At 39.3% G+C, this 12,718-nt stretch overlaps 1 protein-coding gene across 5 annotated transcripts in view; it reads right to left on the bottom strand.

Moving 5' to 3' along the window:
* FHIP1A (FHF complex subunit HOOK interacting protein 1A) overlaps positions 1-12,718 on the bottom strand; it is a 307,224-nt gene that overhangs the window by 82,113 nt on the left and 212,393 nt on the right. For all 5 annotated transcript variants that reach the window (XM_002716896.5, XM_051819359.2, XM_008267334.4 and 2 more), the window contains 2 exons: positions 6,127-6,285; positions 3,745-3,831 (listed from right to left, as the gene is read on the bottom strand). In XM_002716896.5, the coding sequence (XP_002716942.1) occupies positions 3,745-3,831; positions 6,127-6,285 (246 nt within the window). The remainder of the gene's footprint in view (positions 1-3,744; positions 3,832-6,126; positions 6,286-12,718) is intronic.

Raw genomic sequence — 12,718 nt, forward strand, 5'->3', positions numbered from 1 at the left:
GTCTCCACCTAATGCCAGGGTGGATCTTCAGGCTCTGTCTGCAGGTACTAGCCTAGTAATAGGAGCCTGTGTTCTCTATCTGGTGCTGGGTCTCACTGTAGTAGGACTGGTACTGATCTTAAGAGCAAACTTCTGATCTTGCTTTCTGCCCTACTCCCCTGTGAAAATATTATTCCTCACCATCTGCACAAGGGACCTGTCCAGTTCTAGGTTTCACCACAGCAGGCCTGGTACAGAGTTTCAAGTATAAATGCTGGACCTAATCCCCTCTCCCTCCCCTAAGCAGGAAGCTATCTCTCCATGCTGTGCTACTATGAGCTGACAGAGGGATGACATGCTAACTCTTTCCTTCCAGCCTTCTTAAATGTATCCTTTCTTACTATTATACTACAACCTGGCTTCCACAGATCTTGTGAAGGTGACTTGATCCATAAATAGCTGTATAAATTGGTATCTCTGTGGGGAGACTTGCTGGGACATCTTAATTAAGCTACCATCTTGCTCTGCCTCCTTACTTTTCATTTTATATTTTCAATATTGACTCTACCTTATTAAGAATAATCATGTATAGATTTCATTGTTTTAAAAATCTTATATTTTGATTATGGATATTTGAGAAAAATATTATATAAAATATGCAAAGTACTATATAATAAACTATTATTCTTTTATAAATCACTGCCGAGGAAGGGCCAAGTAACAGCACTACATTTGCACTTTAACAAGCATTCCATTTATGCGTTATTCTGTTCTTTTAAGATTTATTTAAGAGTCAGAGTTACAGAAGAGAGATGGAGAGACAGAGAGGGAGTCCTTCCATCTGCTGGTTCACTCTCCAAATGGTCACAATGGCCAGAGCTGGGAGGATCCCAGAAGCTTCTTCCAGGTCTCCTTCCTGGTCTCCCATGTGGGTGCAGGGGCCCAAGCACTTGGGCCATCTTCCACTGCTTTCCCAGGCCATAGCAGAGAGCTGGATTGGAAGAGGAGCAGTCGGGACACAAATTGTGCCCATGTAGGATGCCAGTACTGCAGGTGGTGGCTTAACCTACTATGCCACAATACCAACCCCTCTCCCCTCCATTTATATGTGTTGTTTACTCAACCTCCTAAATTTTAAGATACTGTGCTCAAGGGGTCAGTGCTATAGCATGGTGGGTAAGGCCTGCCACCTGCAGTGCTGGCCATATGGGCACCAGTTCGAGTCCAAGCTGCTCCACTTCTGTGCCAGCTCTCTGTTGTGGCCTGGGAGAGCTGAGGAAGATGGCCTAAGTACTTGGGCCCCTGCGCTCCCATGGGAGACCTGGAAGAAGCTCCCAGCTCCTGGCTTCAGATTGGCACAAGTCCAGTCGTTACAGCCATCTGCGGAGTGAGCCAGCAGATGGAAGACCCCTCCCTCCCTCCCTCCCTCTTTCTCTCTGCCTCTCTTTAACTCTGCCTTTCAAATAAATAAATCTTTAAAAAAAAAAAGAGAGAGAGAGATGTGTTCAACCCAGGAGATACCTGCAAAACACAAGCGAGCACTACCCACTGGAAAGTATGCTGAAGATGTGACATCCAAATAGACACTGAACAAGTGATCACGCATGTAATGATTTAATTCCACTTGTGCTAGGTCTATGAAGGAGAAGTGTGGAATGATCAGTAAGATCCTCATAACAGCTCTCAGGGATAGCTTCTCATCCTCAACTAAGGGTAGAGTTATTATTAATATCTGTAATATTAACTGATGTTAATTCTAATAACAAAACATCCTGAACAAATAGTAATTGTAATAATTTTCACTGATAATGACAGGAAATTATTTTATGTCAACAGGTCAATGAAGAAAACGATGAAAATAAATGAGGAAGAAAAATCTAAATGTGTGAGAGTCTACAGATAATTACTGCAAAGGAATTCTAACAGCACTGCTGTGTTCTTACAGAGGAAAATTCCTCCATGCAGAGGCCTACAGCCTACCAATCTGAGACACTCACCCTATCTCTGAAACAGCAAGACTCTGACTACAGAACAATGACCTAGATAAGGTGTCTATTCTCCACATATGCTCCATATTTGCCAAGATGAATCGGACTTCATAGATTTGCTACTTTGTGCCCATAAATCACAAAAATAACCTGGTAATCTCAGTAATTTGATGTCTAAACCATACCTAAGATTACTTCCTGAACCTAAAAGCAACACAAAGCTCCTAGTCAGACCAAGTACCTATTCTGGAAAACATGGCCACTGTGCTCAAAAGATATTATATATGGGGAACAGGCATTTATTCTAGCAGTTAAGACATCAACATCCCACATCACAGTACTTGGGTTTGATTCCCAGCTGCTAACTCCAGCTTCCTGCCAATGTAGACCCTGGGAGGCATCAAGTAATTGCTCAAGTAGTTGGGCCCCTCCCACCTGGGAGACCTGGAATGTGTTCTGGCTCCTGACTGGCCCTGGTCCAGCCCCAGCTGTTCTAGACACTTGGGGAGTGAATCAGCAGATGGCAGTGCACTCTATCGCTCCCTCTCGCTCTCTCTTTGCCTCCCTCCCCTTCTCTATGTCCGACTCTCAAATCAATACACAAAAGTGTTTTTAAGATACTAAATGGTAAAAGCCAGCAGCACAGCAGGTTAAGCTGTTGACTGCAATGCTGGTATCGCATGGAGTCCTGGCTGTTCTGCCTCTGATCCAGCTTCCTGCTAATGCTCCTGGGAAAGCAGCGCAAGATGGCCCATGTGACTGGGTCTCTACTACCCATCTGGGAAATCTGAATGGAGTTCCAGGCTCCTGGCTTGTGCCTGGCCCAGCCCCAGCCATTGAGGCCATTTAGGTAGTAAACCTGCAGACAGAAGATCGATTCTTCTAATTCTGCCTTTCAAATAAATAAATATATAAACCTTAAAAAAAAGATACTAAATGGTAAGAGGTGAACCTCTTCCATCACAACCTGTTGTTCTAAACCAGAAAACCCCCCAGCAAAAGTTGCCATAACCAGGTATTCTTATATTCTATAAAGTAAGAGCCCATAGAAATAGAATCTGAAGATGTAGAAAGGTGGATATCCCATCAAAACAACATATACATTGCTCCTAAATTTTATCCCTACCCAAACACTTGACCAATATCTTATGAATTAAATACAAGTCTCTTCACTTAGAATTTTAGGTCCCTAGGTATCTTCTGACAGCTCACAATGGAAAAAAAAATAACAGTTGATTTATTAAATGAAATGAGAACATCATAAGGAAATTGGAGTGGTGTTACTGAAACAGACAACCTTTGATGGGGCCTTAACTTGGCTTCACTTTAATATTTGCTGTCACAAAAGTATTATAATAGAAAATTATGTTCCATTAAGGAGATGGCACATCCATGGCACTTCTGCTATCACTGCCCCTCCCCATGTCAACACCAGAACTTGCATTCTCTGACAGACATGGACTCGAAGGACAGCTTAACAGTTAGAAATAACCACTCCCCACAAACTGAACGAAGCAGGTACAAGAGTCAGATTCTACTTGCCAATCTTACTTCAGGCTATTTTACTTGCCATTCACAATGCCATATTCCATGACACCAAATGGAATCCATCAGACTTAATCTGTGGCTAGCGTTAACATTATGTTGGATATTGCTAAGGAATATGGATGGGATGAGGAGAAAAACAAGGTTAAGGCCACCATCAACTCAATTACACTGTGTTTACCTTACTCAGTTTCCATCTATAAAAAGAAGATTACATTAGACAATCACTGACCTTATGAAGAGCAGGAGCCAAGACAGGTACCAAGAATCCATTGTAAATGTAATTGACAAGCTGATTTCGAATCAGGGGGTGAGCCACCTAAGACAGAAATAGGAAGTCATAAAAAAGACAGAGTTCAATCTTTAGGACTTCTTAAAATCAAACATTTCTGTGTACAACCTAAAACTGAAACAAAAATTCAAATTTTGGTCATTTGAGAATTAAAGAACAATTCAGACCTCATACTGCCATGTAATTGTTTCAAGTGGTTTATTCCAGTATAAACATCTCACCTAACATTGGCCAGAACAGGTGTTTAGCCTAATGATTAAGACACCAGTATTCCACATTGAAGTGCCAGGGTTCCACGTGTGGGAACCTGGGCTATGTTACTATCTTGTGGCTATGGTCCTGGCCCAGCCCCGGCTGTTATGGACATTTGGAGAGTGAACCAGCAACAGATGGGAGCTATCTTGCTCTGTCTCTCTCAAACAATAAATAAAAATTAATTTTTAAATAATTGAAAAATCAGTAGATTGTACTTTCAAATTTCAAGAAATGTATAAAGTATTTCAATAAAGATTAAAATAGACTAAATATAAACAAGGATTCATATATTAAAATTAACAAACTGGAAAGTGTAGTTTTTCCTCCTGAATTCCTTTAGGTCTCATCTCAAGTTGTGATTAACTAAAACTAAAAGGGTATAACTGTCATAATTGGACAATTAAATACATGTATCTTGCTAGAACAAAGAATTTTCTCATCTTGAAGATACATTTTGATAGTCATTTATACTAGGAAAAAAGGCATTTAGAAATATTGTCATAAAAAACAGACAATGTTCAGAAACAAAATACATTATGATAGTTACCACACATCTCATATTTTATTTTCAAAATATATTTAATTTAGATAACCATTTATTGATATCTTTTGTAATTAATCCTTTCAGTACCCCAAAAAATCTTACAAGTATATGGTTTCAATTTCAAAACTATATTATTTAATTTCCCTATTCTTAACTATGTCCAATTAGCTTTACTTGTCTTTCTTAAAAAAAAGGCCGGCGCCACGGCTCACTAGGCTAATCCTCCGCCTAGCGGCGCCGGCACACCGGATTCTGTCCCGGTTGCCCCTCTTCCAGGCCAGCTCTCTGCTATGGCTCAGGAGTGCAGTGGAGGATGGCCCAGGTGCTTGGGCCCTGCACCCCATGGGAGACCAGGAAAAGCACCTGGCTCCTGGCTCCTGCCATCGGATCAGCGCGGTGCGCCGGCCGGGGCGGCCGTTGGAGGGTGAACCAACGGCAAAGGAAGACCTTTCTCTCTGTCTCTCTCTCTCACTGTCCACTCTGCCTGTCAAAAAATAAAAAAATAAAAATAAAAAAGAACAATAAAGTAAAAAGCAATTTCTAGAGAAATCAGGATAGATTTTTAAGTTACTGATAATCTCTCTGTGTACAACTGAATAACTAACAGTATTCTATATTTATTATTTCTACACACTTCTGCAAGAAAATGTTGATAGACTGTAATATTAAAGGAAAAAAATAATTTAAAAAGTAACTCATTTGTCTTATATATAAATAAAACTTCCCTTGACTTAGCAATAAAAGTGAGATGAGAACTAAAGTAATTTACTTGCATTTTCTTTGAGAAGCTATTTCTTTATTTGTTAGATAAACAGATTATAGCTAACATTTTTCATCCTAAGATTACCATAAAGTAAACCTGATTTCTTAATAAATCCAACATTAAGGTAATATTTATACTACATAGAAGTAAAACATTTCTGATGAAAACCAATTCCACTTCCTTTAAATATACTACATATATATATATCAGATTTTTATTGAAAACAATAACAATAACAAAAGGTAAAAATCCAGCCAAGAAGCCAAAGATACAGGAGTTCAGTGGTTGTTTTTTCCCCAAAGCAGGCCAATTTCAAAGCAAATTTAATTTGGGTTGCTAAGAAGATGCTTAACTTCTTCTAAATTCAATTGGGATAACAATATTCTTTATGTAGCATGCACCATTAAGCAAAATAAAGTGTTTTCCTTTGTAGACTCCCAAGAAGACCTAGAAGTAAAAGTAGTATAACTCGGAATACTTAGAGGCCTAAAAATATCTATTTAATGAGTCTAACATCGAACTTATTTTTGATGGTTAAGTGGATAATCAAAACAGAATTAATACTTCTTTATAAAGAAAACCTAGCCATTTTTTTCTCAATTAAAACTTCCCAGAAGCCTACAAACTAACATTCTCACTCACTTAAGGACATTCAGTAGGCTTGACATAAAGCATCAATATTCCACATGCATTTATAAAAATAAACAAAGTGTATGTCTGCAAACTATTTACAAAGAGGTCTTTTATTGTGCTTTGGTACCTGGATGACTGCATTGCAAAACTCCAAGGAGTTCATGAACTGGACGAGAGAAGGCAGTAGGAGCCAGTCATCTTTCAGAAGGCAATGCCATTCCTCGCCTTTCTCTTCTAGCTTCGTAGGCAGTGAAGAGTAGAGACCACTGAGCCCAGTTGCAAGTACCTACATTCAGAAATACAAAAGTAATTAACAGACAGCTGACAGGTGACTCTGGTGCTGCCAGTCCAAAGACCAAACTCTAAGTAGGACGGTATCTACGTTACCAGAGGATATCAGCTAGGTAGGAAGGATTCAACTGTTGGAAACTGCAGGGAAGAGCAATAGCATCATCAGAGCTGTTTGGTTAATGCATACACAATTGATATAGGTTGCTCACCTCTTATGTGCCAGGCACTGTGCTGTGGTGGAAATGGGAGGAGCAAGGAGGACACGTTCAAAGGTGAATAAAACATGAATCCTGCCCCCCAAGAAGTTCAAGAGCAGAATAGGTTCATGGGCAATGTTACATGGAATGCAAATACATGGAATGCAAATACAGAAGATGCACATGTATCACAGCCTAAGGGAGGAAGTCCCAGACTAAGGTGGTCCAGGAAAGGTTACTCAGACAGGAACCACAAGTATACTTACGAGAAAGATTCCCTGCAATGCCTGGCACATTCAAGGTCATGACTGACACTTATATGTTTATAGTTTAGAAACACTTTTACGTATATCATCTTATCTGGTTGTATTCACAAACAACTGCAAATAGAAAGAACTGAGAGATGCGAGTCAGTTAGATGTGATGACAAGAGTTGGCACACAGCTAAAGCAGATTCACACTGAATCACTATTGAGAGGAAAAAGCAGAGAAAACACACTTGAGCATCGCATGTGAAGTGGATACAAGGGTTATCTAGCCGTGACATCAGTGGGTATTAACCCACAGCTCCTGAGGTTCACTTACTCCCTTTAGAGACCCATGCCTACACTGACAGCATTTGGCCTTTGTAAAGGAGAATGAAAGAGAACTTAAAATTAGCGAATTATTAAGCTTGGTCATCAAGAAAATAGTGATGCCTTTAACAGAGACAGCAATGTAGAAATGGAACCCACTTAATGCTGAGTGCTAGGTGATTTTATCTTGGGTTGTACAAGACCAGGGATTCACAACTACCTCCAACTGAGAAGTGATGCTAGCTAGCTAAGCAACACCTTAAAGATCCTTTTCTGGCAAATATGTACAGAACAAATAGGAATGGCACACACTGGAGCCACAAGTTACCTTCAAAATGCACTGCTCTGTCTGGCACAAATCCTGTGGCTATGATGAACTAAAGCGGGATGGAAACATTCAAGAAAAAATATACTAGTAGTTCTAGTACAGCCTAGTACATTTCTAGTAAAGTAAAATTATAGTAAAGCCTAAAAAAGAAATAGTGATCTCACCACCTAATGAGAGATGAATGGCAAAGTGTTAGAAATGCTCAGAAAACACAATAGAAAACATATAGTGCTGTGGGTATACAAAAGACCTTTAACTGAGATTTGGGGGATGGGCAGCAGAAAATATTCTCAGAAGCAATGTCCAGGATGCCAAAGAATAAACAGGGAGTAGCCAGAAAAAGAATGGTGAAAGGAAGATATTGTAAGCAGAGGAAATGGTACCTGCATGTTTACAGTCTCCTTTATTCACTTTTTTTTTTTAAGATTTTTATTTATTTATTTGAGAGGTAGTTACAGTGAGAGGGAGAAACAGAGAGAAAGGTCTTCTGTCCGTTGGTTCACTCCCCAATGGCCACAACGGTCGGAGCTGTGCCTATCCGAAACCAGGAGCCAGGTGCTCCTTCCCAGTCTCCCATGTGGGTGCAGGGCCCAAGGACTCAGGCCATCCTCCACTGCCTTCCCAAGCCACAGCAGAGAGCTGGATTGGAAGACAAGCAGCCGGGACTAGAACCAGCACCCATATGGGATGCCGGCGCCGCAGGCGGAGGATTAACCTACTGCACCACAGCGCTGGTCCCATCTATTCACTCATTTATTCACTCACTGATTAAGAAAAATACTGAGCAATTACTCCAGATTCAGGTATAGAAAATACAACAGGAAACAGCATGTACTAAAGCTCAGAAGAGAGAGAAAAGATGGTTTCTTCCAGAATCTAAGAAAAGCACAGAATTGTTAGGCACAGAATCAGAAAGAGGCTGAAAAGATAATATGGGAGGAGCCAGCACTGTGGCATAGACAGCTAAGCCTCTGCCTGCAGTGCCAGAATCCCATATGAGCGCGAGTTCTAGTTCCAGTTGCTCCTCTACTGATCCAACTCTCTGCTATGGCCTGGGAAAGCAGCGGAGGATGGCCCAAGTGCTTGGGCTCCTGCACCCGCATTGGAGACCTGGAGGAGGCTCCTGGCTCTTGGCTTTGGATCGGCTCAGCTCCAGCTGTTGCGGCCATTTGGGAAGTGAACCAGCAAATGGAAGACCTTTCTGTCTCTCCCTCTCCCTTTCTGTAACTCTACCTCTCAAATAAGTAAATAAAATCTTTAAAAGTTAATATGGGTTGGATTCCCCAGGGTTTTATAGGCAGAGGTTAGGAGACATTCAAATGGAGAGTCCAATTGACATACAATGTGCATCTGATGCTTGAAACAGAGCTGGGGTCTAGAGACAGGTACCTGGAGCTATCCACCTGTGAATGGTATCTCCAACTATGTAAACCAGATTGGGGAAAAGAAAAGAGAGATTTAGACAGGTGAGACATGATAAAAACAATTCACAGCGCCTGTCATCAGAAAACAGAAAGTCAGAAGGTGTTGTGGGTTTAGATTATGGTAAACTTGGAAAAAATATTTTCTACAGATTCATGCCTCTCTTTTCTTCTTGTCCTGTTCCCACAGCACTTTGTTCACCTTTATTCAGCAGCCACCTGGCTTGCATTTATTAAAGTATAGCCATTTTCTCCATCTCACCTGATCTGACTTGCTCACTCCAGTCCACAGTGGAGGTAAGAATGTTTCTCCAGTCAGGTGTGTTGAGTTTGAGGGTAGCAGTATTTCCCACAAATGACACACTCAACAACAGAGTACAGGCCTGGGAGGTTTTAACACAGAGAAACCAGAGGAAGGCATAGGAGGAACTGGGGGCAGAAGGGAATTGTACAGGAGCCTACACGGAGTATACAAGGCAGTGAGAGATACAGATGAACCACCTCAATCCCAGAGAAATCAAGACTGTATACATTTCTCTGTTCTATTTCCTAGTAACCTTTATTCACCCATTCATTCACTCATTTAAAAAAAAAAAATACTGAGCACTTACTCCAGGCCAGATACTATATTAAATACAGGAAGTACAATAGTAAACAAGATAGAATATTTATCTCTTTCAAACTCAAGGCATCTGTGGTCCCAAAGGAGAATGTCCCCTATTCAAAATATTTAACTCCTTGTCAACTACTCAAACTAAGCACTTTAATTCCAGTATTGAATGTCTCACACATGAGTTGCCCATTATAAATTAGAAACCTCTGGCAAAAGAGAACAAAGCCCAAAAGTTCTTCTTGAAGAGAAATCTAATCTTGATGCCACGTTTTTAAAATCAATTACATTTGCTAACTCATGCTAAATTAACCACAGAACAAAGGCTTTAATTCTGCATACTCCTGATTTCTTAACCACTTTCAGGCTTTGAAGATGAATTCATAAAGACAGGCTTAATTTGTCTGACTAAAAAGCTGAGAATAACTATTCAGTATATCAATATAATTACAGCAACATTAATTTTCAAATTACATACATCAGTGACAGTAATTAAAAATAACACACACCTAATATTCACTTTTTTAAATTAGTATTTGGAAACGGGCATGGAGGGATCTGAACAGAAAGAAGCCTGCTCCTACACAAGGCTACTGCCCTCACAGGATGCCCCCTACTCAGAGTGCCTCAGGCTACATCTTCAGCTGAGTGAGAAGGGTCTTGCCATGCTCCTGCCACTATAAAGTGATGATGTCTCTGCTACCTTCCTCACAAGCACAAGAAAGGGGCAGGGCAGAGAAAATGAATAGTCTCCTCACCACAAGGCTTTGCTCAGAGTTCAGGTTCATTCACTCAGACCACATACAGGATGGTACTGCAAAAAATTCATGGAAAAATGAAAACATAAGCTTGTTGTGATGCAGAACAATCTTTTTTTTTTTTGCACAACAATCTTAAAATCCATACATACAAGGGGATCTTTAAAAAGTTCATAGAAAATGTTTATTATGAAAAAAACGACACATGGATTTCTATCCCTTTACATCAAAATAAACTTATCTTTTAGTTCCATTTTTCCATGAACTTTTTGAAGAACTCTAAGATTTTGACAATACAGACTGTGGGACAAGCATATGGAAGATTGGTACTGGGGAAAGAGCAGTGAACAAGTCAAACCTGGGGAGATACAGAAGACAGCTAATAAACTAATAACCACAAGAAAGTTAAGTGCTATTCAAAAGACTACAGAGTGCTGTGGCAACAGGGCAAGGGAAAAGGGGAGGTAGCAACAGGTTGGTACGTCATTTTTCCAAGTTCAAGAATTTAAAAGCATAATCTATTTACTTTTAAATTTTCATTTCAACATAAAAATTGTTATAAAAATTTGAATACATACATATACTCAAGAACTAACTAAAAATAAAATGTCCATCCACTATTTTATACTTTATTGATCTTGACCACAAAAAATGTAAAAACACTATATTTATTCCAACACATTAAAAACTAACCCAATATCTTTATGTCCTCCCAAAAAATAACCTAATCACCATATGAAACCATGTGAAAAACAGACAGAAACAAACATATTTCCTAGCAGCAGAACAGCATGAGTAATTGCTGAGATCATGGGTAGTAATACCAAGCTAATACAATTTTGAACCACTCTCTGCCACTGACAGGAGTTATTAAAAATTTTTAAACTTCAGTTTCTCCATTGTGTTATTGCAAAGCTTAAAGAAAATAATGCATGTAACAAAATTAGCATAATTTACACACAGTAAAGTGAGCATAATGTGCACATACCATACACAGGATGTATATGCATACCATATATTACACAGAATATTAGCATTATGTACACCGCAAAGTTTCCATTGGAGAGAAGAGAGATGACAGACACTGAACAAGTCAAGTAAAGTCGAATTTTAAACATCCAATGGTACTTAGATAATTTTAGCAAAAAACAAAGATTTTTAGCAGATGGCTTTGGTCTGCAGCTAGCAGCAAAACACCTGGTGGGGACCATTTGACACACCTCACCAAAATAAAAAGCCTCATAAATTTTAGATAGGGGATAAATAACTCTCAACCTGCGGCTATGGACATAAAGGTTGCTTTTTCAATCTGCATTTCTTGATTTGTGTACATGGTTTCCCACATTTGCCAGTAGGAAACAAATGGCAATGGACTAAACACTGATATTTGGTTTTAAAAACTCCAAAAAAATGATAGCTTTATTTAGTCTTCTACCATTTGTTGTCATCAAATTGTTCCCTAGAGTATCCTCATCTCCTTTTCTTGGGAAATCACAATTGAGATAAGAGGCAACAAAACTCACAAGCTCTTCTATCAGCTATAACAACAAAAGTTTCCAAAAGTGGCCCAATTTCCTGAAAAGAGTCATTACTCTTCCAACAGCTTGATGCTAACACACTTTGACAATCATACTAATTAGAGAAAGCTTTTTGTCAATTGTGGTCCTTAGCTGGATGGTTAATAGAGTATGCTTTTATCTTCAACACAAAGAGCCTTTTTTTTTTAATTATGTTGTCAGATGTAATTATAGAAAACTGGGTACAAATGAGATTATGGGATCTATCCTTGGGGGCAACTTAACATACTGAAGCTCATCTTCCAGTCTAGGAAATAAGGTCAGCTGGAGATGTTGTTTTCTATCCAATTTTAATGAACTGTACAGTATTTTAAAACACATTTTATAAAAATAATTAGTGAAATCTACTTATAATACAGTAAGTGAACACTAAACATTAAAAAAATGTTCCATTCTTGTCCTAATATATTTAAATTTTAAATTATGAAATAAGCATAAAGAACAGAATTACAATCCATCAAGATTTCAGATTTTGTCATAATGTCCTCACAGCACTCTATAAAGCGTAACCATTCCCTTTCCTCCCTTTTTCCCCAAAAGTAACCAGTCCTGAACTTATTATGTATTATTGCTGTGCTTGTTTTATGCCTTTACTGTTTATATATGTAACCTAAAGTTACATAAACTAAAGTTACATAAACATAACTAAAGTCATCTGTTCTATAACTTTATGTACAGGTAGGCATTTCGCTTAGGGATTAACACACCAGGAACCATAGAAGAGTACCTGGGTTTGATATCTAGCTCTGGCTCCTGGTTCCTGCTTGCTACAAATGTGTATTCTGGGGAACAACACTGATGGCTCAAGTCACCCACTTGGGGAGACCTGAATTGGGTTCCTGGTCTCTGGCTTCCACCTAACCATTGCAGGCATTTGAGGAGTGAGCCAGTACATGCAAGCTCTTTCTCTCACTGCCTGACTCTCTTTCTCTGCCTCTCAAATGAACACTTTTAAATTTTAA

This window comes from Oryctolagus cuniculus, chromosome 8 (genome assembly GCF_964237555.1).
Source record: "Oryctolagus cuniculus chromosome 8, mOryCun1.1, whole genome shotgun sequence".
Taxonomy (NCBI): domain Eukaryota; kingdom Metazoa; phylum Chordata; class Mammalia; order Lagomorpha; family Leporidae; genus Oryctolagus; species Oryctolagus cuniculus.